Raw genomic sequence first — 27,759 nt, 5'->3', positions numbered from 1 at the left:
TTTATTATGAGTTTTTTAAAAAAAAAACATACGGGGAAAGGCCACAACCACGTCCGTGTTCTCGCGCGAATGTATAAAGATGATACGCACATGAACATCACAGACTTGTAAGAATTCTGCAAGGCCCCTTTATAAATCGTTGTTGTATTACTCTCTGAACCATACGCGAGTATGCGAACAAACGACATGTTCCTTAAGAGTTAACCGACATCAACACTAGTAGTTGGAGAATAGTGCGATTACAGTAGTTTATTCGGGATCTACACTTGAAGTTGAAGCATTATTAGCGCAATTACAGTAGTTTATTCGGGATCGGGAAGTTTTGCTTTACAGTATTTTTTCCCAACAAGTACAACGCTGGATAGCGGCGACTAAGGGGTAAGCAACGCCAATTATTAATTTCGCATTGACAGTGCTTTACACACAGAAATATGACATACAGTTAATATGCAGGACTTGATTTAATGTGACTAAAAGCAACAATGCCAACAACAATCTGGCTAGTTTCACTTGCTCTTAACAGGCTCCGTGGCCATTTTGAAAGTGGAGTTCAAGGTTCCACCATTTTTCGAGTGCCATCATGGGTGCACCTGTTAAAAACACAAAATTGTCGACTTTTCGTGTTTCACTTGAACGCAACATTAGTAAATGGTGGGCGGCGATGGTCTTTCGGGCTGAGCTCATCGTCCAGGTTTAGCCAAACCCCGGAGCTGGATTTTAACGGATCCGGACTCTCTCAGGCGATCAGACTGGACCAGTTAAATGCACTTTCCGTTCAGCTGATGTGTTGACTGGGCTGCTCCACGGCTGCAGCGCAATCTCTCCTTACAGACGAGGGCCGACGCTTTTGGAGTTGGACTCCGCTGCTCTGGCCTATTTTAAAACGGAGCGCCGCTCGCACCCAACTGCGCTTCCGCCATGTTGTACTGATTCAAGTTGTGCGTGAGTGACTGCTGCTGGGACCGAAGTGACAAGCCCCAGAAATTGGTCGAGAGTCGGGGGGCTGTGACTGCGCCGGTGACGCAGGGAAAAACACCCAGAAGCAAGAGAGGGGAAACGTCGGAATTAGAGATCTTTCTAGCAGTGGGTCGGTGTCTCCTGCGAAAAGCCGTCACCAGTACCAGGCCACGCTTATATAATATCCGACGACGCCGCCGCTCAAGGCTGGATGTAGCCGGTGAATAGAGGGGAAGTCATATCAAATTCCTGGTGAGTTGTTAGCTAACTAGCTCCGTAGGCTAACGCTTGAGGGGATTGTTAGCCACACGGCTAGCAAGTTACTAGCGTCAGCTGCTGTGGTGCACGGCAGGTAACCAACTATTGCATTGGTGTCATTTGTGCTTCTCATGTGCTGAGATGCAGTCCATTCACGGCTATCGCTTTTTCATTGTGTAATCGTGTGACAAGGTGGTTAAACTGCGATTCATTGTCCTAACATCACGTACGTTCCCACGAACTCACCCGGTTTTACTGGCTACTGCTAGCTACCCGTCAATTGTCGACACTGTCTACTAACTGAACACTTTCTATACATGTTTTGTCTAGCAGTGTTTAAATGTATGATTTAGATAATCGGTATTCACAACCATAATGAACATCATATGTGCTAAATGCTCTATTGTATCGGATGTTTTTATTCCCATTTGGTATTACCGAAAGTGCATCGTTGTTATGAGTTAAAAACTTGGATGATAGAAGTCTAAACTCAGGAAATAGACGACCCCTGTGTTCAGTTATAGCTCTTGTTACTCATGAGCATATCACCTTTTATCTTTTCACTAAACAATGGCCGTCTTCTTGCTCGCAGAAGTTGATTTACATACAAGTTGGACAAAATGCTTAAATGTTGAGTCATATGAGCTCGGCGCTTGTCAAAATAGAACGGGGTTAGCTAACTGCACCGACTTGGGACGTTAGCACCGATGGCTACCATCGTTAGCGCGTCCCAAGCTAACTGCAAATGGCGATTCGGAAACACAACTTGGTCAACGGGGAACGCCTCAAAAGCCCACCCAGACTTTGTTGCTGGTAGGCTGGGACGCTAACAGAATTCACCCTCTTGTCATTCGCTTATTAATGCGTTTTCTATGGGAGCGGTTAACGTAATGCCAGGCTGGGCCGAGTGATGATGAGGCCTGCACGATTCAACGCAATTCGCTTTTGACGACAAGGCCTCCACGGAGGCTCGACTGTTTGGGTGGATCGCCTTGCACGTTCGCTAAGCTCTACCTCGAAAAGCAGACGTCAAATAATGCCAGCCATTCACCGCGAATAATTAAAAGGACTTGTTTTTCCCTCTCCACAATTGTCATCCACTACTTCTTTCTACCATGGACGTCACATTCATTCGTTATCGGTTCGTACTTGACGCTGTGTGAATGCTGCGCGAATGTTGTAAAGCCGGTTCTGTTCAAAAGGCCAGTCGACATGAAGTTTGTTCTAGAATGAGCTTTTAGTATGTTAATTGTATTGTCAGGTGGGTTAGCAACACCGGTGGGATGGTTGGCTTGGGGGGGCTGGGGTTCAACCATCTTTTGGTTTCGGTTCTTAAATGGCATTTAGTATTTGCAGAGCTAGGATAAAAACCTGGGTAAATAAATGATTAATAAATTACTGTTAATTTCAAACGCCATCAAGTGAAAATCATCGGCGCACAAACACTGTAATTGACTTTAATAAATGTAAATAAGGAGCCACCAAATATTGGTCAGAATTTTACCGGAAAGTCATCTTGCTGGACTTACCCTCAAATAAAAAAGATTTTGGCATAACATTGATAGTTGATGTTTATTGTTTTTGTATGGCATTCAATTTCATTACAAAACTTAATGCATTTTCGGCCTTTATAGTCTTAGTTTTTGCAGTTTCTGTTGCTTTATTGTGGGTCACATGATCTTTTCACTCTGATCCTCAAAATGATGGAATACAGTCGCGAGCCTGATTGGACGGTTTGGCGAGCCGCCAGTTGATGATCACTGATGTCACAGCAATCATGACTAAAGGTCTATGCTCGTCTCGGTCAGTGTGCGTTTAAAAAAAGAAAAAAACTAATAGGTACTTTTACTACTCTTCGTGATATTTGAGTGACCTTATTATTTAAATCGATGTGAAATGCAATAACTATTTAAAATATACAAGATCACTATTGCAACTGGTACTCTTAAGGCAGAAATGTCTTCAGTCAAGCCAGTTTTAAGGCTGACTGAATCAGGCTTAATTACACCAAGTATGCCTAAGAGTGTAATGAAAGTTTCTCCCTTGCAGGAAATTATGGTGGGTGCCACAGGTTTGACACTGATTGGATACCTCGGACAAATTTCTGACAAAAGATATTGACGACCCAATCTTTAATGACGTGTTGTTCCTTGATGGCGATGTTTAAAGAAATCATCATTGATTGCCACTTTGTGAAACGGTTGTTTCATTTTGCTCGTGGACAGATTCATTTGTTTTGCCTTTTGTTTGCTCATTATAGACTGAAATGTGACGCTTAAAGTAATTGTTAAGGGAAATGAGGCTATTTTAGAATGCATTGTTTGTCGACTTCAAAGTATGACAAATCCCACAAACTATCCGCATAAGGGCCATAACTTATTTTGGGTTTCACACAGAAGCTGGTAAAGGTAGAACATCTGCTGGACAACCTGTTTCTGTAATGGCTCTGAACTCCCTCCGCAGTAGGGATGGTAATTTTTATGAACACGTTTGTCTCAACTATGTTTATACATATAGATTTTTCTGTGTTGGTCTACAATTGGACGTCATTGAAGTCATAATGTTTTTGTTTTATAAGATTGACGAAGTGAAAGTCCCTTTTGCATATTTATTGCAAGTCGCTTCCCTTGGCCTGCTGATTAATCCCAACCTTTAACCCTTTTCTCTTTCTGTCTCGCTCCCATCTCACTGTCCTTCATCACTCTAGGTTATGCAATGGTCTCAGCAGCTCATCCAGATCTCCAGGTGCTTGTGTCCCTCTCTCGTGTGTTCGGCCTCTCTTCCCTCTCCTCCACGGCTGAGGCGGCTCTGATTTCCCTCCTGGTCAGCGCTGCATAAAGAGGCCAAGATTGCCAAGATCTGCCCCGTGGCGAGCATGACGGCCACCACGCGTGGCTCTCCGGTGGGGGGCAATGACAGCCAGGGCCAGGCGCCTGATGCTCAGAGCCAACCTCCGTTGCCACAGAATCAGGTAAGCAACAGATGAAATATGTAAATGTATTAGCTCCAGGTTTCAAGTTTGGTCATTATAAATACAGACCACAATCAAAATGTTTTTATATCACTACACTGTGTCCGTGTCTGTTTTTATTCTATTGTTTGTTTTTTTAATTATTGTGCGGCGTGTCTGCTTGTGCGACACGGTTATGTAGGTTCAACCATTGCTTTGTCTGCAAGGTCAAACGCTGTCTCCTAGACAACTTATTCAAATTGGACAATCTTGGGTTGCGTTTGTATTCTCTGACTCAAACGTCCTCTTTGAACATGATACCGTTTCATCTCACTCCCAAAAGGTAACATGCACTTTCAACTCGATGCCTTTGCCGTTCATGCACGCTGATTCGCCGAATGAGGATTTCATCACTTTCTCCTACTTTGCGGCCATCAATGGACTTATTTGCCTCTCCTTTTTGAGGCAGTATTAATACTCGATAATGTAAAAGCAATAAATATCGCCCACCCCTAATGTCAATTAATGAGGACTAGGATATGATATTTAGTTGGATAGTTTATTGGTTCTTGGCCATGTTGCCATTTTTCCCCATAATAATTCAGCAATGATACTATTGATAGTTTACGTTCTAAACGATTCAGGACAATTTCACATGCCTTTCCACAATTCCAGACATTGCAGTGCATTTGAACAAATACATCTTGCACCCTGCCACGCACATGCACAGATGCCCAAGGGGATGAAAAGAGAGTGGTGCAGCGGGGAAGCGGAAAGAGGGGCAAAGTGAAGATGGGGCATCAATGAACAGAGCCTCTTGAGTGATGGATGTGAGGGTCTGTCTGTGTGTGTCTGTGTGTGTGTCTGTGCACGCGTGTGTGTGCATGCGCACAGCAAGTGTGTGTTGATGAGCTGTGGTGATACGTGAGAGGCAAACTGTATATGTAGGTCAGCCAAGCAGGAGGAGCCTTTGCCGCACACATCGCATTTCACATTTCTCACTTTTGCATTTGTCCATGCGTCATGTTGACTCTCAATGGCGTGTTTGAGACCTGGTCTCACACCTGCCTACCGCAACATTGATCATATAAAATCATGGGGAATGCAGACCTCATATAGTCTACAGTACATCACCTATATTCAAATGAGAGCCAGGTCTCATAAACTTAGTGAATAGAGATTAAAGCCAAGTGGTTTTATTTTTCATTGTCGAGCTCAGACCCGCAGCCAAAATCAGCATTTGCCAAGCATGTTTACGTCAGCGAATGACATTCGCATCTTGCCTCCCCTCCAAAAAACGTGTTATAGTCAGATGAAAAATCAATTTGATTAAGAACGGTAGATGGCCTTCACTTTACAAAGCCTCAAATTCATGTACGACTGCATTTGTTTACATTTATTTTGATTTTATTTCAGACTTCATCTCCTAACTCATCTAATGAGAATTCTCCAGTTAGCCCACCCAGCGAGCATGGACAAGGGGATGGACCTCCCCAGCTGGAGGAGGAGGAGCCCGCCTTCCCCCACACTGACCTAGCCAAGCTAGATGACATGATCAACAGGTACACAAGAAGCCTGCACATCGCTACTTCTGTATGGTCCTTAAGTCAATTTTGTGTAAAGTCAACTGATAATGCACTCTTAAGTATTAATATAAACCTTATACACATAATATGTATATAAAGTGCATCTTAATGGCATGTGAGCATATTGATGATAGAATACGAAACAGAAAAATACTTTGCCACACAGAAATTGACTTGGTAAATAAATGTTGGTAGCACTAACACTAATAATGTAACATCCCTATTAATGTAGACCCTATAAACATACACCCCATTCCAAATCATGCAAGTTAATAGTCTATGCAAATGGAGTCTTTCAAGTACAATCATTTGTTTTTAATGTAGTTTTTGTTTAAATGCACTTTGAAATGATGTACATCTGGGTTTCAAGGCATTTTATGGTTGTAAAGAACTGAACGGCTAGTTTAAAAACATTCAAATTATCGTCTAACAGCTGGTGACTTAAATCATACCGAGTGCCAGTTGCATAGACTATAGAAATTAGAGAAACCACCCCAATTACTTGCATAGTAATTGGAATGCGGTGTAAAATTTAGATAAATCTCAGTGTGCAAATGAAAAAAGTAAAACATTCCATTAGCGCCATTTGGTTCCTGATAGTACAACGGCCACAAGAGGGCAACTTGGTACAGATGACTGGCATAGGCAGCCATCGCGGAAACCGATACATTGGGCCGGATACTGATACTTCCCCATCCCAACTTCTCATGACTGTGAACTAGAATTGTATGACCTCACACAACACAGGAATGGTTTGATCAATTATTGCACCCTTAAGTCAGCACGTGTTGGAATTTCTTGACAATTGTTGCTCTCCTCCTTCCCAGGCCTCGTTGGGTGGTTCCAGTTTTGCCAAAAGGAGAGTTAGAAGTCCTTTTGGAGGCTGCAATAGACCTCAGTAAAAAAGGTAGGCGGGTGCTGCACAATAGTAGTTGTAAATCTGCTAATACAAATAGTATTGGTTTTTAATTGTATAAAATACAATTCCGTAGCCAATTTGAAGTACAGTGTCATGATAAAGTTAATATTTTTTTGCATGGTTTTCCCACTTTAACTTTTAAGCCCAACAAACAATTGTAAATATCAGACAAGGGCAACCCAAGTTAACAATAATTGCAGTTTTTAATAGTTATTTTTTAAGGGGAAACTGTTGAAAGCTTCCAGGCCCTGTGTAGGGAAGAAGTACTTGCCCTCAAAATTTATTAGCTGGTTAGGCCACCCTCGGCCGCAACAACTGAAATCAAGCATTTTGGTAATGGCAATGAGCTTTTCAAATCTTTGTGGGGATTTTTTTTTCCCTCCCTCACTCTTCCATTGACAATTGCATTACTTGAGCAGCATTCGAGGATTTTCAAGCGTGACATGTCTTTTAAAGAGCTTGTCTGCAATATATTTCAATCTGATCCTGGCCTTGTTCAGACAAGGCCACCTCCAAAACCTTGAATTTTCTTTTTCTTTTTTTCTGTAATAAAGCTATTCAGTAGTTTCTGCTGTGCTTTGCATCATTGTCTTGCTGCAGACCACAAGTGCACTTGCGCTTAAATTAACAAACTGCCGGCCAACATTCTCCCTCAAGATTTTAAAGTGCAGAATTCATGGTTAACATTTTATATGTGTGATATTTCAAAAATTGTGTTTTCTTTCTGCAGGACTGGATGTGAAGTGTGAGGCATGTCAGAGGTTTTTCCGAGATGGTCTGACTATCTCGTTTACAAAGATTCTAACAGACGAGGCAGTCAGTGGCTGGAAGTTTGAGATTCATGTGAGTACTTTTGCAATGCTAAAGCCCGTATTTCACTGAGCCGCGAGTGCCTGCAAATAATGGTATTTCATTCGGGCACCTAAAAGGTCGCTAATAGTTTAAAATCGTTGATAACTATTAGAACTGTTGGCGAATGTCTGGCAAACGTCTTTGCGACCGTTTGCTGATGACACGGTTGTAGCTGCTCTACACTACCATGTGGAGGGCATTGAAAATGGACTAAATCTATCCAAAACCAATAATATTTGTTAATGCGTCAGGTTAGAATTTCTTTCATTTTTTAAAAATTGTTTTTCTGTCTTTTTTTATGTCATCACAATCCATGTTTCCAGCGGTGTATCATCACTAACACACACCGCTTGGTGGAGCTGTGTGTGGCAAAGCTCTCTCAGGACTGGTTCCCACTACTAGAGCTTCTGGCTATGGCCACCAACCCTCATTGCAAATTCCACATCTATAATGGCACGCGGCCCTCTGAGACCGTCCCTGCCGTAGCGCAGTTGGCCGATGATGACCTTTTCGCCAGACCACCCGACCCACGTTCGCCTAAGGTATATCCACGCTAATCCTGAGTATCACCTTAGTTGTGGAATCAAAGTGTCTTATTTTGGTTTCCGCAGCACATTACACAGTCTTGACTCTCTTTTGTCAATTGCAGGGCTGGTTGGTGGACTTAATAAATAAATTTGGCACATTAAACGGGTTTCAAATGTTGCACGATCGCTTCATGAGCGGCGAAGCACTGAACGTCCAGATCATCGCTGCACTTATCAAGTAAGCTTGTTGACGAGCCCGTGTTTCTCTCCATGTTCTGTCTTGACTATTCATGTTTCTTCCTCGTTTTCATTGCAGGCCTTTTGGCCAGTGTTATGAGTTCCTCACCTTGCACACAGTGAAGAAATACTTCCTCCCCGTCATTGAAATGGTCCCCCAGTTCCTGGAGAACCTCACTGACGAGGAGCTTAAGAAAGAGGCCAAGAATGAAGCCAAAAACGACGCACTGTCCATGATAATCAAGTCTCTAAAGAGTCTTGCATCGCGCGTACCAGGGCAAGAGGAGACTGTGAAGAATTTAGAGATTTTTAGGTTAAAAATGATTCTTAGGTAAGGACAATGCATCAGAATGGAAAAGCAACACAGTGTTGAAATGATCTGGTATAAACATTTTGATTTTCTTTCACCAGGTTATTGCAAATTTCTTCTTTTAATGGCAAAATGAATGCACTAAATGAAGTCAACAAAGTGATCTCCAGTGTGTCCTACTACACTCATCGGCACAACCCTGAGGAGGATGAATGGCTCACTGCAGAGCGCATGGCGGTGAGCCCACTCGCCCGATACGTACTACATTTTGGCGTCTGTACTTAAGTTATTTATTGTGGTGCTTTAGGAGTGGATCCAGCAGAACCACATCCTTTCCATCGTCTTGAGGGACAGTTTGCACCAGCCTCAGTACGTCGAGAAACTTGAGAAGATCCTTCGCTTTGTTATCAAAGAGAAAGCTCTTACCATGCAGGATCTCGACAACATCTGGGCAGCACAGGTGGGCATCCCGTTATTGTCCTGATGAGGTATTTTATGGGAAAACTACTGCTTTAATATACTGGAACCTCCAAGGTTCTGTTGTTCACAAAGTGGCTCTATCTTTGGTTGTGAACAAATGAGCCTTTTGGAAATATTCCTTTTTATACCCAAGATATTGTTAGTTGTTGTAGGTATCAAATTCAAAATGAGAGAATATTAAAAAATCAATCAAATCAAGATTATAAAAATCAAGTCAAAAAAACGCATCGTAAAATACAAAAACAAGTCACTCAGAAGTATAACGGCAATTTGTTATAAAAACCTAGACAAAGAACAGCAGAGACTTACCCACAAAATCCCTGCTTTCTAATCAAAACTCACTACATCATTGATAAATCTTTGTATATTTAAGGGTAATTCTTCCCCCCCCTCTCCTTCTGTGTGCAGGCTGGAAAACACGAGGCTATTGTGAAAAATGTCCATGACCTCCTGGCCAAGCTAGCATGGGATTTTTCCCCTGAGCAGCTTGATCATCTATTTGACTGTTTCAAGGTGAGTCAAAGTCTTCATTATTTGATGTGCAGAAGCCATAAGACTGATGTAATTAGTCAAATTAAAATTATTTACCTTTTTCAAATGTGTGAGCATATATATATATATATTATTTCTTTTCATCCAAGAATGTTTTTTTTAATCCAAGAATATTTGGGATTTTGTTTTGTAAATGTCCTGGTGGTAAAATTCACTGGATACCATCAACAGACATCACTAACCGTTTGATGTGCAGGCAAGCTGGACGAACGCCAGCAAGAAACAGCGCGAGAAACTGCTGGAGCTTATCCGCCGCCTGGCCGAGGATGACAAGGACGGCGTGATGGCCCACAAGGTCCTCAATCTGCTGTGGAACCTGGCCCACAGCGATGATGTGCCTGTAGATATAATGGACCAAGCTCTGAGCGCTCACATCAAAATATTAGATTACAGCTGCTCACAGGCAAGTTTTTATGTTCTTATCTCTATCGGTGTGAAATATTGTATACAGAGATACAATTTTACAGTAGTATTAGTATGTCATTTTTGCCGACTCAAGTTTATGGTACTATTAGATACTATTAGAATGCATGGCGTCTCATGACATTTACAGTGATAAGATTTGGAGACATACCCAGACTGTGCTCTTTTTGTATTCATAGGACCGAGACACCCAGAAGATCCAGTGGATCGATCGCTTCATTGAGGAGTTGCGAACCAATGACAAATGGGTGATTCCCGCCTTGAAACAAATCAGAGAAATCTGTAGCCTTTTTGGAGAAGCTCCACAGAATTTAAGGTGAGCTCATGGTTGACATCCACTGCAGTTAACACACAACCACAAACTCCGCTTCCAATCGGTCAGACTTTGGAGCTGTAATGCTTGTGGTCTTTTTTCCTTCTAAAAAATATGTAGTCTTGCATGCCTGTTGTTTTTTCAGAAAGAAAATGCGAATTAACATGCAAATGAATTTAGTGGGGTAAGTTGAATTGCAGCACTAGGGTTCTACCTGCTTCTCCACTGGCCAACATCGCAGCTTTTCACTTTGACATGTTAATGACATACATTTCTCTTGGGCGCCATCTCAAGTGATCCTATTAACAATTCGATTTTTGAACCCTCAATTGCATCTTGAATGCTACAGGTACAGTGTAACCTCAAGTTACAGATGAGCCTTTTTATGAACTTTTCAACTTATGCACAAAACTTTTGCTACGTACGTTTTGTTATGCAAAATGTCTCAGCATAGATGAGCGGACGGCTCAGTGCCACTTTAACCAACATTCCCTCTGTGCATAATTCACTGCGAAAGTTTTTTTTTATCATTATTCTTAATCAGACCTCAGGATGACTTAAAGGTTACTGTTGGCTGTAAATCCCCAAACACCACATAAAACTTGATGTCTCAGTAGAAGCAAATAGAAAGCCGTTGTGTGTGTGTGTGAAGCCAGAATTTAAGCTTGCGCACACGCACGCTGCTTCCAATCAAGTTTAACAGCAACCGCCTAGATTTTGGATTAACATGGCAAAAAAGATTTGACAGTATGTATATGTTGGCTAGAGTAATAGTTATTGTGTTGTATTCAAGCATTTCTGAAAATTTGGGAGGGGCGGGTGGGGGCGGTGATAGTTTTAACATGTAAAACTGTTTCTGTTCACTGTAGCAAGCTTTCATGCTTAGCTGGACTGGAAGTTCTGCCTACGCACAGACAATCACAATTCAAACAGTGGCCATCTAGATTTCTGATTCATGTGGCTAAGTAGACATACTTCCCTGGATCATTTACACAATGTATCTAAAGGGATAAAAAGTCTAAATCTGAATTAAGATTTTTTTTTTCATGCAGGAACTGTTGTCCTTCTCCCCTCATCACTTTTAGTTACCACGATTTACGAGAGTTACCAATGAGGTCACGGTACGAATTAAGGTCGTAACTTGAGGCATCACTGTACTTGTGCTCCAATATTTGGAGGTTTGTCCCCCCCCAAAAATTTAATAACATGAAAGGTGAACCTGTGACTTCAGTAATGTAATTTGTGACCCACCTTCACCGTTTGTACAGTATTGACCACATGCATCATACCAAACACCTAAAATCTAAAAATCTGACAGAACGACGCAAGATGATTTGAGATGGAGCTCCACAATCCTTGCGGCCAGCATTCATTTCTTCTTGCCTTGCACCCATTTAATTTATTTGATGTCACGGACGTATTAAGATAGTCGTCTCAGTTCCAGCAGCACAGGTTGCAGTTTAATATGAAAAATGTTGAAACACTTTGTTTGTGACCTTGTCTAGGATCTCAACATGATTCTCTTTACTGAGATCATTTGTAGACTGGCAGAACAAATGGCTTTTTTGGTCACCGAGTGATTAAAAAAAAGAAACGCTTTCCTTCCACAAGTAAGCGATCTAGCATATCACTTACAGTGGGGTCTTGCATTAAACGGAAGCTCGTGGCATTATTTTGGCAAGAACAAAACTAGCCACAAAAAGGGAAGAACATCAGATATTTATCAATCTTCACAATATTGCTCCCTTTCGCTAGCAAGACCTCCAAGTTGGATCGCCGGAGGTACAAGACAGTACAGGGAACCTGTTTGCCACACTCCAGAGTTCAGTTAATCTGAGGGAGAACGCCTGTTCCTCCATAGATGCTGCTGTTTTAATTAGCAACAGAATTCAAGTTGGTTTAAGGAGTTTGCATCTGAAACGTAGCATTTATGAACAGAGATTGCACTTAATCACCCTTTTTTCTAATGGGAAAATTGTCACTTTCAGGAGGTGTTTTTGTTTTAAGTGGTTGAAGCACACAGCCCCAAGTTGGACTGCAGTGTTTGTTGGGGGTTCACACTGGTATTTGGGGCAATTGAGTATTTCCTGAATTTCGTAGTTCAGCTTGAGCCTAGCCAGTTCCGGTTAAGCGATAATGAGCTAATAATGATGACAGATTGTTGTATTGTTCTCATATGGTTCTTGTTATTTCAAGGTTGCAAGTCAGGAAATAAGTATTGTTGTGACCTCTTTGACAGATTTGCTGTATTGATACACAAATATTCCAAAATCTTGCTGTTTTGAACATTTTATCTTTTGCGCTGCAAATTAATACCAATACAAAATGAGCTGATTGCCGGCATTTTCCTTGCCCCCTGTATTGCCAGTCCTTTTTGTTTCACTGCTCAATATTTTTGTCCCGCTTGTGCTGTCTTCTATATCCATTACTTTTCTTCTCTTGACTTTGTAGTCAAACCCAGAGGAATCCACATGTGTTTTACCGGCATGACCTTATCAACCAGCTGCAAAACAACCACGCTCTAGTTACACTCGTGGCTGAGAACCTGTCGGCCTACATGGAGACAATGCGACAATTCTCCAAAGGTAGACATTGGAAAGATAAGATCTAAAAGTTTAATAATCAGATGGACCCATCATTTGTATGTTTTTATATGATTGCAGAAGAACAGGCAGAGTTTGACCCTCAGATAGTCCGACCAGGAAGCCGCTACAGCCATGTCCAGGAAGTGCAAGAACGACTTAACTTCCTGAGGTACTGAATGATACTGAAATACAAAGGTAGTCAAAGGATTGCAAAGTTTGATGTTACTTCCAGTCGCCACTAACTATCTTTTTTTTTAAAAAAATTTTATTTGGTGCCAGGTTCCTTCTTAAAGATGGCCAGCTGTGGCTCTGTGCCCCTCAGGCCAAGCAGATTTGGAAGTGTCTGGCTGAGACTGCAGTCTTCCTCTGTGACCGCGAGGCCTGTTTCAAATGGTACCGTTGACTTTGATCCTGCTTTTTTGTGTAGTCCACACACAAATGTGTTGAACACCATTCCAAATGCCACATTGCAGGTACTCCAAACTTATGGGCGATGAACCCGACCTGGACCCAGACATCAACAAGGACTTCTTTGAGAATAATGTCCTGCAACTTGACCCGTCCCTGTTGACGGAGAATGGCATGAAGTGCTTCGAGAGGTTCTTTAAGGCCGTCAACTGCAGGGAGGGCAAACTGGTAGCCAAACGTAGGGCCTACATGATGGACGACCTGGAACTCATTGGCCTAGACTACCTTTGGAGGGTGAGAAGTGCACATTGTTTTTCTTCCGAATCTCTACTTGTGATAGTTTCAATGCATGCCTTGGGGACTGTATTTATCCCTTCTTTAAAGAAATGCAATATATTTACTATTTTATTTTTTTGTTCTAGGTGGTAATTCAAGGAAGCGATGACATTGCGAGCAGAGCCATCGACTTGTTGAAGGAGATCTACACCAATCTTGGACCAAAATTACAAGTCAATCAGGTACACTATAGAACTCTGTCCGAATTCGTGATTTTCAGGTTACAGGTCATCTTTTCTTCTCTAATGTCAAGGTACATGATGTAATTGCAGGTGGAAATTCATGAAGATTTTATCCAGTCATGTTTTGACCGTCTGAAGGCCTCCTACGACACCCTGTGTGTGTTGGATGGAGATAAAGATAGCATAAACTGTGCCCGCCAGGAGGCAATCCGCATGGTGCGTGTTCTTACTGTGCTCAAGGAGTACATCAATGAATGTGACAGTGATTACCATGAAGAGAGGACCATCCTGCCCATGTCCAGGTAGAATCACAAGCCTCAGCTCTGGAACCATTTGGAGAGTCCATTCTAATATGTTTTTATTTCTCTTTCAGAGCGTTCCGGGGAAAACATATCACGTTGATCGTGCGCTTCCCTAACCAGGGGCGCCAAGTGGATGACCTGGATATCTGGTCACACACCAATGACACAATTGGCTCTGTGCGCCGCGGCATCCTAAATCGCATCAAAGCGAACGCCGCACATACCAAGATAGAGCTCTTCATTGGAGGCGAGGTAGTTGACCCTGCTGATGACAGGAAGCTTATTGGACAACTCAACTTGAAAGACAAAACGGTAACTTTCGACATTGTAATTTCGTTTTGTCTTAGGATGCCTTTCTTGGATGGACTGTGATGTAATCGACATTGCTTAGGACAGAGTTTCAAAGATTCAATTCACGAGAATTATTTCAATCCTGATAGTTATCTTGCAAAGCAAAGACTAGTGGCTAACAGCAAGCTCGTTGGCCATTCTCCTATGGCACTCTGTTGCCAACGAGCTGCGAGTGTGCGAAAGTCCCCCAACAGACTGGGCTGGATTTTGCACGTACAAGGCATTCTGGCAAAAAAATAAAATGTTGTTTTTTTCTGGCTTTGGTTATCTCCAAGAGAAATGGAGCAAAGTGGAAAAACTTGAGACAGACAGGACCCACACATTTTAGCATGGTCGTGTTGGTATACTAAGACGCTATTTGTTAAATACGCTGTTATCACGAAGATCTTAAATGCAGAGCAATTTTACGTGCTTGAGTAGGTGCTGCTTTTTTCGTTAACAGTCATCCAATGGATTCAACAGTTCACTTTTAACATCAGGAACTAAAGAAATCAGCGAATACCTGTTCACTGCTCTGAATGCAAAAAGGGAGTTGTCTATGAGAAGGGCAGCTGCAATATGAGGAGATTCAGTATTTTCTAATAAAACAGTGTTGTTAGTGATTTTGTCATCTTTCTTTAGCTGATCACAGCCAAGCTAACTCAGGTGAGCACCAACATGCCCTCCAGCCCGGAGAGCTCGTCCGACTCTTCCACCGGCTCACCAGGGAACCACGGCAACCACTATGGCGATGGGCCCAATCCTGAAGTGGAGAGCTGTCTTCCCGGCGTGGTGAGTTTCAACATGGTCACTTTTTAGAGTTGCATCACAAATTGAAGTTTGAATGTCATTGTATTTTAAGAGCATCTCTCGAAGTGACTTTTCTGTTATGCAGATCATGTCGCTGCACACGCAGTACATCTCCTTCCTGTGGCAGGTGGCTGACCTGGGCTGCCAACTCAACATGCCCCTACTTAGAGATGGAGCCAGAGTTCTCATGAAACTCATGCCTCCAGGTGCTTGTTCTACTGTGCTTTCATTGTGGGGCTGCCTTTTCAGTTGAGGGAAGCTTAACTGCTGCACTGCTTGTGTGTGTGTTTTATTTTTTTTTTTTACTACAGATAACAAAACTGTGGAGAACCTGCGTGCTGTGTGTTTAGACCATGCCAAGCTCGGAGAAAACAGCCTCAGCCCTTCACTGGACTCCCGTTTCTTTGGCCCCTCACCCTCACAAGTGCTCTACCTCATTGAGGTACAACCAGGGCTACTCATTGACCTCAGGGATAACTAGCAAATAACCATAACAGATGCTCAACTCATTTTTTGAAATTGACAAACAGATCAGGAAATATTGAAATATGACTCATGCAATTCCTACGTGGTTGACAATATATATAATTTAAATGTTTTTATGGCTTTTTAAAATAGTTTGCCCTTTTCAGATTTGCACTACATACCAGATCAACTTTTGTAATGGATTTCTGCCTGTCTTCCAGGTCGTGTATGCTTTGCTGATGCCTGCCAGCGCCACTTTGGGCGAGGATGCTAGTGACTTTCAGTACAACTTCCTGAAGAGCGGTGGCTTGCCACTGGTGTTGAGCATGCTCACCCGGAATAATTTCCTGCCGTCAGCCGACATGGAGACACGGCGCGGGGCTTACCTCAATGCACTGAAAATCGCCAAGCTCCTCCTCACCGCTGTAGGATTTGGTCATGTGAAAGCTGTGGCAGAGGCTTGCCAGCCCACCGCTGAGGGAAATATCCCCGTTTCCCCGGTTAGCCTACAGATAGAAACATTTGAAAATGTTTCCCCAAATGTTCTGATTGAAAGTTTACTGATGATAATCTTACTTCACTCTCCAATTCCTAACAGATTAATCAGGCCACTCACGATCAGGCTCTGGTGCTGCAGAGTGCCCTGCAAAACATTCCAAATCCTGCCTCAGAATGTATGCTGCGCAATGTAGCCATCCGCCTGGCACAGCAGATTTCTGATGAGGTAACTGCAAATGTATTTTGTCTCAGGTTTGAAGATTGTTTTCTCCAGATGGTATGTTTCAGCTCCTTCCACAGATGTTCAATAAGATTTTAGATCAGGGCTCGCAGAAGGACACTTCAGACTGTCGAATTGTTTGCTCTTTGCAATTCTTGGGTGTTTTAGATGTGTTATGGGTCATAATCCTGTTGCAAAACCCCATCCCCTGCGACTGAGATCAAGCTGACACAGGGCAGCCATTTTCTCTCTAGCTGATTATCCGAGAAGCTTTGTAGGTTTTTATTTCGCTCCCTTAAATGTTGTGTTGCCTCCCATGAAGTCCCCTTTGACTCAACTGGGACAATCTGATGTACCTTGACCTTGGAGATCACTTTTAATTTGTATGGAGGTTTTCCTGGGCTCTATTTTTACCATTTGTATTATGAGCTTGTGATCAGTTTTCCCCTTGCGGCCCACATGAAGGTTGGCAATAGTCCCGTAGATGAAATTTCTGAACAGGAGTATTTGAGATGGTCTTACAACCTTTAACTTCAGTGTGCCGTCTATATTTGTGTCTTACCTCCCGAGCCAACTCTTTCACAGTACTCCATGAGTGTGGTATAAACCAACATTGTCACCAACATTGCCTCAAAGTGATAACTTCTCATCCTTAAAAGGTTGACTGACTGTCAAGACTAATGGGATGCTAATTAGATGATGCTACATTTGGATTTATTTCTACTGGTGTGAATTGTCTTCCTGTGTATATTAATGGATGTTGTCATGGCACTTTCAGAATTTTTTTCAGACGTCAAAGTCTATTCCAGACATCTGTGTCATCAGAGAGGTACAGAAAATAGTGTGGGCCTCAGGCTGTGGCACGGTGCAGCTTGTCTTTAGTTCTAACGAAGATATCAGCAAGATATACGAGAAGGTAAATATCTATGAATGGCTGAGAACTTTACAATGTCGGCAGTTGTTTTTTTTAATTATTTTGTTTTTCCTTATCAGACGAACGCAGCTAAGGAGCCAGACGAAGAAGATGAGCAGGTGTGTTGCGAGGCCTTGGAAGTGATGACATTATGTTTTGCCTTGATGCCCACAGCCCTTGACACCCTCAGTAAGGAGAGGGCATGGCAAACCTTCATTATTGACTTGCTGCTACACTGCCACAGCAAGTAAGTGCGCTGCGCCACTGTGTTGGATATGTTAAGCATCGATGACTAAGCAGCAGCAGCAGCAGCATAGGTTGACATTTGCAGTTTTTAGAGCATGGTTTTCTGTACCTTTGACAGATCAGTGCGTCAGATGGCCCAGGAGCAGTTTTTCCTCATGGCAACCAGGTGTTGCATGGGCCACAGACCCCTCCTTTTCTTTATTACCCTCCTTTTCACTGTTCTGGGGGTGAGTAACACAAAACGACGTGCTCTTTTTCCAGCTGATTACATCTAACTTTCCTCGCCTGCGTACAGACCACCGCTAAGGAGCGAGCTAAACACGCCGGGGACTACTTCACTTTGCTCCGGCATCTCTTGAACTATGCCTACAACAGCAACATCAACCTGCCAAATGCCGAGGTGCTGCTCAACAATGAGATTGACTGGCTCAAAAGGATAAGGGTAGGCAATCCTTTGTTTTTTCCGCTCAGCATGGGATTCATTTTTGCAATGTGTCGCTATTGTTAATGTGAGGTGATGTTACTGGTCTTGCATCTTCTAGGACGAAGTCAAGAGGACAGGCGAGACCGGTGTGGAAGAGACCATCTTGGAAGGCCACATTGGCGTCACCAAGGAGCTTCTTGCCTTCCAGACTCCCGAGAAGAAGTATTACATTGGTTGTGAGAAAGGAGGCGCGAACCTCATCAAGGTAAACTTGATACATGTCGTCCCATTTGCATTTTATGCCTGTGAGATTAAGGGAAGGATTTTTACATCTGTCGATGTAAAACGCCACTGTTCTTCCATCCTGATGTGATAAAACAACGATTGCTGTCCAACAATTATTATATCGTTGCTAAAATTCATTTTGTTCATCATCAGGAGCTGATTGACGACTTCATCTTCCCGGCGTCAAACGTTTACCTGCAGTACATGAAGAGTGGCGAGTTCCCCACGGAGCAGGCCATTCCAGTGTGCAGCGCCCCAGCCTCCATCAACGCTGGCTTTGAGCTCCTGGTCGCGCTTGCTGTCGGCTGTTTCCGCAACCTCAAGCAGATCGTCGACACGCTCACGGACATGTACTATTTGGGTAGGTCATTGGTTTAAAAGAGGCTTTTCCCTGCTTCTTTCTCCCCAAGATCTAAACCCTAATTACAGATATTGCAATATCTACAAACTAACGCAAAGAGCAGAAGCCACAAGTATGTGCCTGCTTTTGAAACGACAATCAGTGACCTAATATATGCTGTGACAACCAACCATAAGTTTGGGATCCATTGTCTTGAAAAATATGTACCCCCTTGAGGACATTTTGAGCTCTTCCACATCTCTCTCCAGGCGGTGAAACGTTAACAGAGTGGGAATACCTGCCTCCTGTGGGCCCACGGCCAAATAAAGGCTTTGTGGGTCTGAAGAACGCTGGGGCCACGTGTTACATGAACTCTGTAATTCAGCAGCTGTACATGATTCCTCCCATTCGCCACGGCATCCTGGCCATCGAGGGCACGGGAACCGATGTGGACGATGACATGTCAGGCGATGAGAAGCAGGAGAATGAGGTATTGACAGTACATTATAGTTGAATGGCCAAATATTGCATTGTAGAATTGCTTAACTTTTGTTCCAACAGACGAACGTGGATCCTCGTGATGAAGTGTTTAGCTATCACCACCAGTTTGACGATAAGCCTGCCAGTAAAGCAGAAGACCGGAAGGAGTACAACATTGGAGTTTTGCGTCACCTGCAGGTCATTTTTGGCCACCTGGCTGCTTCCAGACTGCAGTACTATGTCCCAAGAGGCTTTTGGAAGCAATTCAGGTATGTAATTTGCTCATTTCCACTGGTGTGATTTGGAAAGGTGACGTGCGTTCTATTTGTGGTCCTGCAGGTTATGGGGTGAACCTGTGAATCTAAGAGAACAGCATGACGCTTTAGAGTTTTTCAATTCTTTGGTGGATAGTTTGGATGAAGCACTGAAGGCCTTGGGTCATCCCGCTATGCTTAGCAAAGTGCTAGGAGGCTCTTTTGCCGATCAGAAGATCTGTCAGGGATGCCCTCACAGGTGAGTATTGTTTGTGCATCTCGAAGAATGCGACACTTTTTGAATAAACATCCAACATCAGATAAGCGTCATTATTGGTACAATTAGGTTTTTTTTTTCTTATAACTGACCCACACAAAACATTTCCACTGCCCATCCGTTTAGAAGATTGACTTGTTGGCAAGGCATTAGGCAGAAACTGTTGCTCTCTTGTGTGGAACAACTCTTGTTACATGTTGAATCATACACAATGTCAAATTCTACGGGATTGTGATGCAAACGCAAAAAAACAAAACCAAAAGAAATCTATTTGCTCTGTTTCTAGATATGAGTGTGAGGAGTCATTCACAACACTTAATGTAGACATCAGAAATCACCAGAACCTTTTGGACTCAATGGAGCAGTACGTCAAAGGAGATCTCCTTGAGGGAGCCAACGCATACCACTGTGAAAAGTGTAATAAGAAGGTAAGATAAGAATTATAAGAAGGGAGAGCATCTGTTTGTTTTTAATGTATAAAATGGTTGTGATGTAATGGGCAGATTTGTAATGCATCAATTTGTTTTTTATTTTGGTGGGGGTCTTCTTGTTAAGGTGGACACAGTCAAGCGACTTCTGATCAAGAAGCTGCCGCCGGTCCTTGCTATCCAACTGAAACGCTTTGACTATGATTGGGAGCGGGAATGTGCCATCAAGTTCAATGACTACTTTGAATTTCCGAGGGAGTTGGACATGGAGCCATACACAGTAGCGGGCGTGGCCAAGATTGAGGGCGATGACGTCAACCCGGAGAGTCAAGTGATCCAGCAGAACGAGCCCTCTGAACCCACTCCTGTGGGCAGCTCCAAGTACCGTTTGGTGGGGGTGCTGGTCCACTCGGGCCAGGCCAGCGGCGGACATTACTACTCGTACATCATCCAAAGGAATGGAGGCGATGGTGAAAAGAACCGCTGGTATAAGTTCGATGACGGCGACGTGACGGAATGCAAGATGGATGACGAGGAGGAGATGAAGAACCAGTGCTTTGGCGGCGAATACATGGGCGAGGTGTTCGATCACATGATCAAAAGGATGTCATACCGAAGACAGAAACGGTGGTGGAATGCCTACATCCTTTTCTATGAGCGTATGGACTCCCTAGACAAGGACAGTGAGCTTGTCAAGTACATCTCCGAGTTGACCATCTCCACTGCGAAGCCGCATCAGGTCAAGATGCCTGGTGTAATCGAGTGCAGCGTCCGCAAGCAGAACGTCCAATTTATGCACAACCGAATGCAATACAGCCTGGAATATTTCCAGTTCATTAAGAAACTTCTGACCTGTAACAGTGTCTATTTAAACCCTCCTCCAGGTATGTGTTTTGTCTGAGCGCTGCTAAATCATCATCACAACACCAATAGGCACTTTACATTTACAATGCGGCTTCATAAGGTTAAGCACCATGTTAGCTCAAAAAGCGGCTGTCCGCTAATGGACACCACCGCGGTCAGATAGATACCAACCTTTTCCCATCAGGAAAAAAAGTTCAATCTTAGTTCATAACATAATCACTGCACGATGTTGTTGATGATATTTAAATTGAACTACTGAACAAGGTCTTACAGAAAGAATTAGTGGAGAGTAGCAGTAAGACCCTGTCTTTTGTCGTACAGATGATTTAAAGAAAAAGAAAATTCCTCAAATAGCCTCATCCAACCAGGCCTCATTTTTTTTATGGTGGCTGTAATTGCATCACATCATCATCATGTGTTGCAGTAAAAAAGTTTACTGCAGTACATGTGGCTGTCATCTGTAAAGCTGAAGTTTTGAGATAACACCGCATTGACTTGTTAGTCAAAACTTGAACAAACACAAGAAATGGATTGTTTTATTTGGCTTTCTTAAACTGTTTTCCCAAATGCTTTAAATCAAGAGAGCCCGCTGTTCCAAGCCTTGCTCTTTCTTTCTGTTAGGGCAAGACCACCTTCTGCCAGAGGCTGAGGAGATTGCTATGATCAGTGCTCAGCTGGCTGCTCGGTTCCTCTTTAGCACAGGCTTCCACACCAAGAAAGTAGTCAGGGGTCCTGCCAGTGATTGGTAAGCAGCCTTTTCGTTTTTTCTCCCTCCGTCTTATCCTCCTTTAAACGCGCCTTCTCCATTATAAGGTATGACGCCCTTTGCATCCTGCTGAGACATAGTAAGAATGTACGCTACTGGTTTGCACACAACGTCCTGTTTGCCTACCCCAACCGCTTCTCCGAGTACCTCCTGGAGTGCCCGAGCGCTGAGGTGCGTGGCGCCTTCGCCAAGCTCATAGTTTTCATCGCTCACTTCTCGCTGCAAGACGGCCCCTGCCCCTCCCCCACTGCCTCGCCCGGAACATCTGCTCAGGTTTAGCTTTTTGTTCATGGCTTTTAAGATGATTTGAGGTTTTCCCCACTTGATGCGCTCGAAGTAATTAGTTGGATTTTATGTTGATCAGGGCTGCGATAACCTCAGTCTAAGTGACCACCTGTTAAGAGCTGTCCTCAACTTGCTCAGACGAGAGGTTTCCGAACACGGCCGTCACCTGCAACAGTACTTCAACCTCTTTGTCATGTATGCCAATCTGGGTAAGGAGCGTACAGCCCACCTGTCATGCACATCTGCAGGAATTTACTGGATTAATCCCTGTTAATGCATTTCTTGAAATGTTTCCCCCCTCCCTCATCTGCTCTTTTCCTCCTCCGCACAAAGGCTTGGCAGAAAAGACCCAGCTGCTAAAGCTGAATGTGCCTGCCACGTTCATGCTAGTAGCGCTGGACGAAGGCCCCGGCCCCCCCATCAAGTACCAGTACGCTGAACTGGGCAAGCTCTACACGGTGGTCTCTCAACTGGTCCGCTGCTGTGACGTATCATTGCGCATGCAGTCGTCAATCAATGGTGCGTTGTCCTCCATTTTTAGCTACCTGAATTCAGATACATATAAGTTGAACACTATGGTAGAGCTTCCCAATGAGGATCATCATCCTTGCTCAGGATTCGGTGACTGACAAACCAGGCACTCTGAGCTCCTGTGCTGTGTTGCCAGAGCTTTGAGCTGAGGGGCTACTTCCACTCACACAAACACATAACGTTCACAGACACATTCGAATAATTGCACACCTTTCTATGCAGGTAACCCCCCTCTGCCTAACCCCTATGGGGACACCAACCTGACAGCCCCGGTAATGCTGGTGCAGCAGCTTGTGGCTGAGATCCTGTTTGTGAGGACCAGCTATGTGAAGAAGATCATTGAGGACTGCAGCAACTCTGAGGAGACGGTGAAGCTTCTCCGCTTCAGCTGCTGGGAAAACCCTCAGTTTTCTTCCACTGTACTCAGTGAGCTACTGTGGCAGGTAAAACTTAACAATGATCACCACCACCAGAATTTCACTATTGGTTGCATGTGGGCTTAAATGAAGTGTTTGACTTGTGCACAGGTGGCATATTCCTATAACTATGAGTTGAGGCCTCACTTGGACTTGCTGCTACAAATCCTTCTCATTGAGGACTCCTGGCAGACTCACAGGTCAGACTTGATTGCTAAAATCGGAAACGGAAATTATTTTTCATGTACAATTTTTACCTTTGACCAGTTTGACTACTTATTATGGGCTGAAAATGACATCACGTGCTCAGCAAGTCAAATGCATTTTAAAGATGTTATTTGTGCATAAAAAAGTTATCAAATAACAATAAATCATCTGGCAAATAATTCATTGGTCAAAAGCTGTGGCTCTCATGTCAATAGTGATTTACTCTAACAAGCCACTACCTGCACTGATTGCTTCCAAGAATTAGTAATAGATGTGATCATGGTCCTGAGATTCTTTACCTCAACAAGAAATTATGTTAACCTAATTGTAACTGGCTTGAAGATGGCAGTGATGAGAAGCAAGGTTGGTCCATGCGTCCAACATGGAACAGTGCTCCTCTTCCACTGATTGGTAGAAAAATTGTTGGAGAAGCAACCAAAATGACAATGTTTGATAATAATGCTCTTCTCCGTGTTTTTGTGGTGTAGGATCCATAATGTTTTGAAGGGAATTCCAGATGACAGGGATGGTCTCTTTGATACCATCCAGCGTTCCAAAAACCACTATCAAAAACGGGCATACCAGTGCATCAAGTGTATGGTGGCCCTCTTCAGTAATTGCTCTGTGGCTTACCAGATCCTCCAGGTATACCTGATCACATCATTCATAAATGATATTTTCTTCTTGCTTTGCATTGGTTATTCATGTCTGCCGTTTTCATGCAGAGTAACGGTGATCTGAAACGAAAGTGGACGTGGGCTGTAGAGTGGCTCGGCGACGAGCTAGAGAGGCGGCCATACTCCGGCAACCCGCAGTACACGTACAACAACTGGTCACCTCCGGTCCAGAGCAATGAAACGTCCAACGGTTACTTCCTGGAGCGCTCGCACAGCGCACGCATGACCCTTGCCAAGGCCTGCGAACTTTGTCCTGAGGAGGTAATGACTTGGCACAACAAACACATGTTCCAATACACAGCGCATTCATGCATGTATGTCATGCGCTTTTAGCATTTTGTAGGTTGGGTACTACCCAAGCAGCAGATGCAGTTAGAAGTTGTTCAAATTTCAGAAGAGAATTTTATCCGTTCAGAAATCAATTAAAACAGCTCACCCGTTGAAGTCTTTTGATAGAGGCCTCAGGAGGTCCATGATAGAAATTTTTGAGAAATCTATATTAAAATGTCAACACAAGCATGGACAATGTCAAACTAAAATGTGCAAAGCATTTTGTCAGCAATTGCAATGAATATTTATGGTTTGCATTTTTTTCAAAGGATTTTATTGCTCCAGCTTTTATTGGGAGTCAGGACTAGTTCATATTTCACATTAGGGTATTTAAATGTCCCAGAGCTAAGGTAGGGACTAGAAATTAATTTAGTATGTGAATTTTTGGGGGGGGATTTGTCTGCACTTTTGAAAATAAGACATAATACAACAAAAAAAATCTTGTGGACCTTAGGAGATTTGAAGACCCACTGCAGTTGTTCACATTATACTCAGCAGCTATATGCTGTTTTCTAGTGGAAGTACGGTTACTGTCAAACTTTCTCGCTCAATCCTCTGTGGTGAAAATACACTTCTGGATTTATAGCCGCACCAGCTAAAATTAGAGGAAAATCATCACTCTTCTCCTCAGTGATCGTGTGTCTGGTCACATATCCCGCCGCCCAGCAAAGCGGGCCTGCGCAACAGCGGTCCACAACCATTTTACGAACAAGTGTATAAGTGTATTAAACATCACAGAAATCACGAAATATCCATAGATAGACCGCACCGGACTACTAGCCGTACACCGCACCGACTACAAGCCGCAGGGTTCGAAGCTTGTGCTAAAAGTAGCGGCTTATAGTTCGGAAAATACGGTACAAGCCAGTTGTAGCCTCTGCTGTGAAGAATGATACATGAATTAAAGTGGTAGGCCTGGAGTGAAATGCATTTTGGAAAATGTCAGTCAGATGCTTTAAGTTGCCGAGTTTTGAGTAGCCATGCAAATGGGCGCCCCCCCATCTCAAACCCCCCAACCCCTCGTTACACTGAGCGTTGTGTGTGTGATTAGTTGTATTTGTTAATGTTTAAAAGAATTTCAGTGGAGTGACATGCTTCTTGTAATATTTCATACACAGCTCAAGTGTACTCAGGGAAGCCCAGGGAAGGTCAGTATTCCAGGCACCACGGGATATGGAAAAGGTCAAATTACTGGTGTTAAAGGGTTACTGTGGTTATAAACTGACCTCCCACCCATTTTATTTTATTTTCTTACAACTTGATTAGTCATCTGTGGCTTAAGGTACATAAAGAATGATGTGTATGAATGAAAGAGGTATTTGTGTATGTCAGTGTTGAAATTGATTGACCAATCCCATAGTTTTAAATTAATCTCAAATATCATACGGGTGCATGCAGTCAATATATGCGTGTTGTTTTCCTGTCCTGTTTGCAGGAGCCAGATGAACAGGAAGCCCCTGACGATCAAGACTCTTCGCCGCCCGAGGACACTTCTTTGTACCCACACTCTCCTGGAACTACACAGTTTCAGCAGGTAGTCACAACCAAACTTCACAGAATCCCGAGTTCTTTTCATAACATGATTTTGTGGTTTTAGGTTCAATCTGAATCGGTCATCAATCCTTGAACATCTTCCTCTATATTATATTTTTGTTTACTCTCTCCTCCAGAACAACCACCCACATGGGCAGCCATACACTGGCCCCGCCGCGCAGCACATGAACAACCCTCAGCGCCCCGGCCCTGCCTCAGCTCCACCCCCGGGCCCCACGCAGGCTCCGACTCCAGTTCCAGCCCCAGGCCCCGGCGGCCCCAGCCCAGGCCCGAGAGCACAAGAGAATTCGGAGAGCACGGAAGAGATAGCCCCTGGCCCGACCCCAGCCCCCGCCTCCACCCCGGCTCCCGCCCTGCCTAAGGAATAACGCCACCTTTCCTCGAAGCCTCCTTTACCGCCTCATCCCTCCTCTGCTGTGCCTGGATCCTCTGTCGACCCGCTCTCCTTACTCCTCTGCTCTTCTTGGTTCTCAGAGCGTGGCCAGCGGGGGGGCACAGGAGTGGAGAAAGTGAATTTGAAGAGTTCTAAATCAATAAATGAAAAAAAAAAAAAGGAAAAAGAAAAAACCAGAACTGGCGATGATGGAAGGTGTACATAATGTTAATGTTTGGTGACTGTTGGGATTGCCCAATAGCATCACTCGCTGTGCTTCGCTGTTGGGATAGAGGTTGCAGATCATACTGATGACAACAATGGATACTATACAGAAAAACATCCCTGCCCAAAAACGAAACACTTTGTTTTCGTCACCCATGTTCCGCAGTAAAAGTTTGCTCCAGCCATGGGATGGTTTAACGGCCATTCAACTGTAGAAGAAGATGCCGAAGAAGGATGCGTTTGTTATTCTCACCAGTATGTTGTTGTTGCTCGTTAGCTCCCCCTGGCGTCAAGTTTGTTTGATGGCTGGGTGGGCTTTTACGCTGTTGGACGTGAAAAAGCAGTTAATGCAACATTTGGTCGACGAATCATTGCCTTTTTTTGGGGTTTTTGTTAATATTTTTTATGCTCAGTCAATATGCTGTAACATTTAGCATGGCTTCTCACCAGAATAGTGTAGCCCGAGCAAGGACGTTCATAACAACCTAAAAGCTGTTCTTATTCCACATCTTCACAGGGGGTGCGTTACTCTGAGGATTTTTTGTTGTTGTTTTCTACTCATCTACAATGAGGGCAATATTTTTGAACCAATGTACGACTAAGTGGCTTTTCAATTGCACATCTAATCCTACACATTTGGCAGTGGAGTTTGGCCGGTGGGATAGACGGCTTAGGGAGGAAAAAAATCCCCCACGTCCCAACCCCAGAAAAAAAAAAATAATGCAACAGAATTGCAGCACCGGCGACCATCTTTGTGGTGTATCATAGACAGCGTGGTTTAGCTTCCGTCACCTCTGTGGAGCCGGCACCACCCATGCCATGTTGAGATGAGACCTGCTTGGGGTTCACCCACCAGTCACAACACAGGAGGTGGTGCTTAGGAATAGCAGCTGGTTAGTCACATTGCAACTAACTTGTGATTCTGTAGTAAAAAGGTAAACATAAGTAAATACTGTATTTAATTGGTAACTTGAATACGTGTTTTTTTTTCCTCTTTTTTTTTTGTCTAAAACATACCAAATACTCCTGCAAATGAAAATATTCTGCCCACCGTATTATATTTAAATATTTTGCTCTTATTTTATAGAATTTATTTTGTTGTATTTCACTAAAAAATAGAATTTGATTTAAAAGGAACATTTTTGTCCTTTTGTTATTTTTAAAGACAATATTGACTGTACAGAGTTCTAATCTGCGCCCTGTTTTTTGCCGACTTTTGTTTTGGCCATGGTGTGACATTGAATTCTGGAGCTACAGTCGCGATGTGGACTTTCACTTTGTGAGGTTTTTTTTGTGCACAGAAATATAACAAAAAAAGCATTGCGCCCTTAGCAAATAAAGAACATGGAATCTTTGTCTGTGTCATGATTATTTCTCTACAAAC

The 27,759-nt window shown here is 43.4% G+C and overlaps 1 protein-coding gene across 8 annotated transcripts; it reads left to right on the top strand.

Moving 5' to 3' along the window:
- Positions 1 to 144: 144 nt before the first annotated feature.
- On the top strand, positions 145 to 27,729 carry usp9 (ubiquitin specific peptidase 9). 8 transcript variants are annotated; one of them, XM_049729218.2, is made up of 48 exons: positions 145 to 378; positions 3,923 to 4,186; positions 5,582 to 5,727; positions 6,579 to 6,658; positions 7,401 to 7,513; positions 7,846 to 8,064; positions 8,172 to 8,287; positions 8,366 to 8,617; positions 8,698 to 8,833; positions 8,904 to 9,056; positions 9,485 to 9,589; positions 9,825 to 10,031; positions 10,231 to 10,367; positions 10,510 to 10,548; positions 12,816 to 12,949; positions 13,028 to 13,118; positions 13,229 to 13,342; positions 13,423 to 13,651; positions 13,780 to 13,875; positions 13,966 to 14,177; positions 14,249 to 14,489; positions 15,150 to 15,299; positions 15,403 to 15,523; positions 15,629 to 15,759; positions 16,004 to 16,282; positions 16,381 to 16,506; positions 17,279 to 17,416; positions 17,494 to 17,660; positions 17,778 to 17,886; positions 17,955 to 18,101; positions 18,202 to 18,348; positions 18,522 to 18,729; positions 18,978 to 19,198; positions 19,270 to 19,457; positions 19,528 to 19,701; positions 20,006 to 20,147; positions 20,275 to 21,031; positions 21,633 to 21,756; positions 21,825 to 22,050; positions 22,142 to 22,271; positions 22,396 to 22,581; positions 22,816 to 23,036; positions 23,121 to 23,209; positions 23,705 to 23,861; positions 23,942 to 24,154; positions 25,342 to 25,371; positions 25,659 to 25,757; positions 25,894 to 27,729. In XM_049729218.2, the coding sequence occupies exons 2-48, from the start codon at positions 4,091 to 4,093 to the stop codon at positions 26,143 to 26,145; spliced, it is 7,848 nt and encodes a 2,615-aa protein (XP_049585175.1). In that variant the 5' UTR covers positions 145 to 378; positions 3,923 to 4,090; the 3' UTR covers positions 26,146 to 27,729. The 8 variants fall into 8 exon arrangements, with proteins under 8 accessions (XP_049585175.1, XP_049585180.1, XP_049585174.1 ...); XM_049729217.2 differs by lacking the exon at positions 145 to 378 and adding an exon at positions 724 to 1,209; XM_049729219.1 differs by lacking the exon at positions 145 to 378 and adding an exon at positions 1,292 to 1,309.
- The last annotated feature ends 30 nt before the right edge of the window (positions 27,730 to 27,759 follow it).

The sequence above is a fragment of the Syngnathus scovelli genome, chromosome 8 (assembly GCF_024217435.2).
Source record: "Syngnathus scovelli strain Florida chromosome 8, RoL_Ssco_1.2, whole genome shotgun sequence".
NCBI classification, from domain to species: Eukaryota; Metazoa; Chordata; class Actinopteri; order Syngnathiformes; family Syngnathidae; genus Syngnathus; species Syngnathus scovelli.
This window is presented reverse-complemented; position numbering and strand designations above follow the sequence as displayed.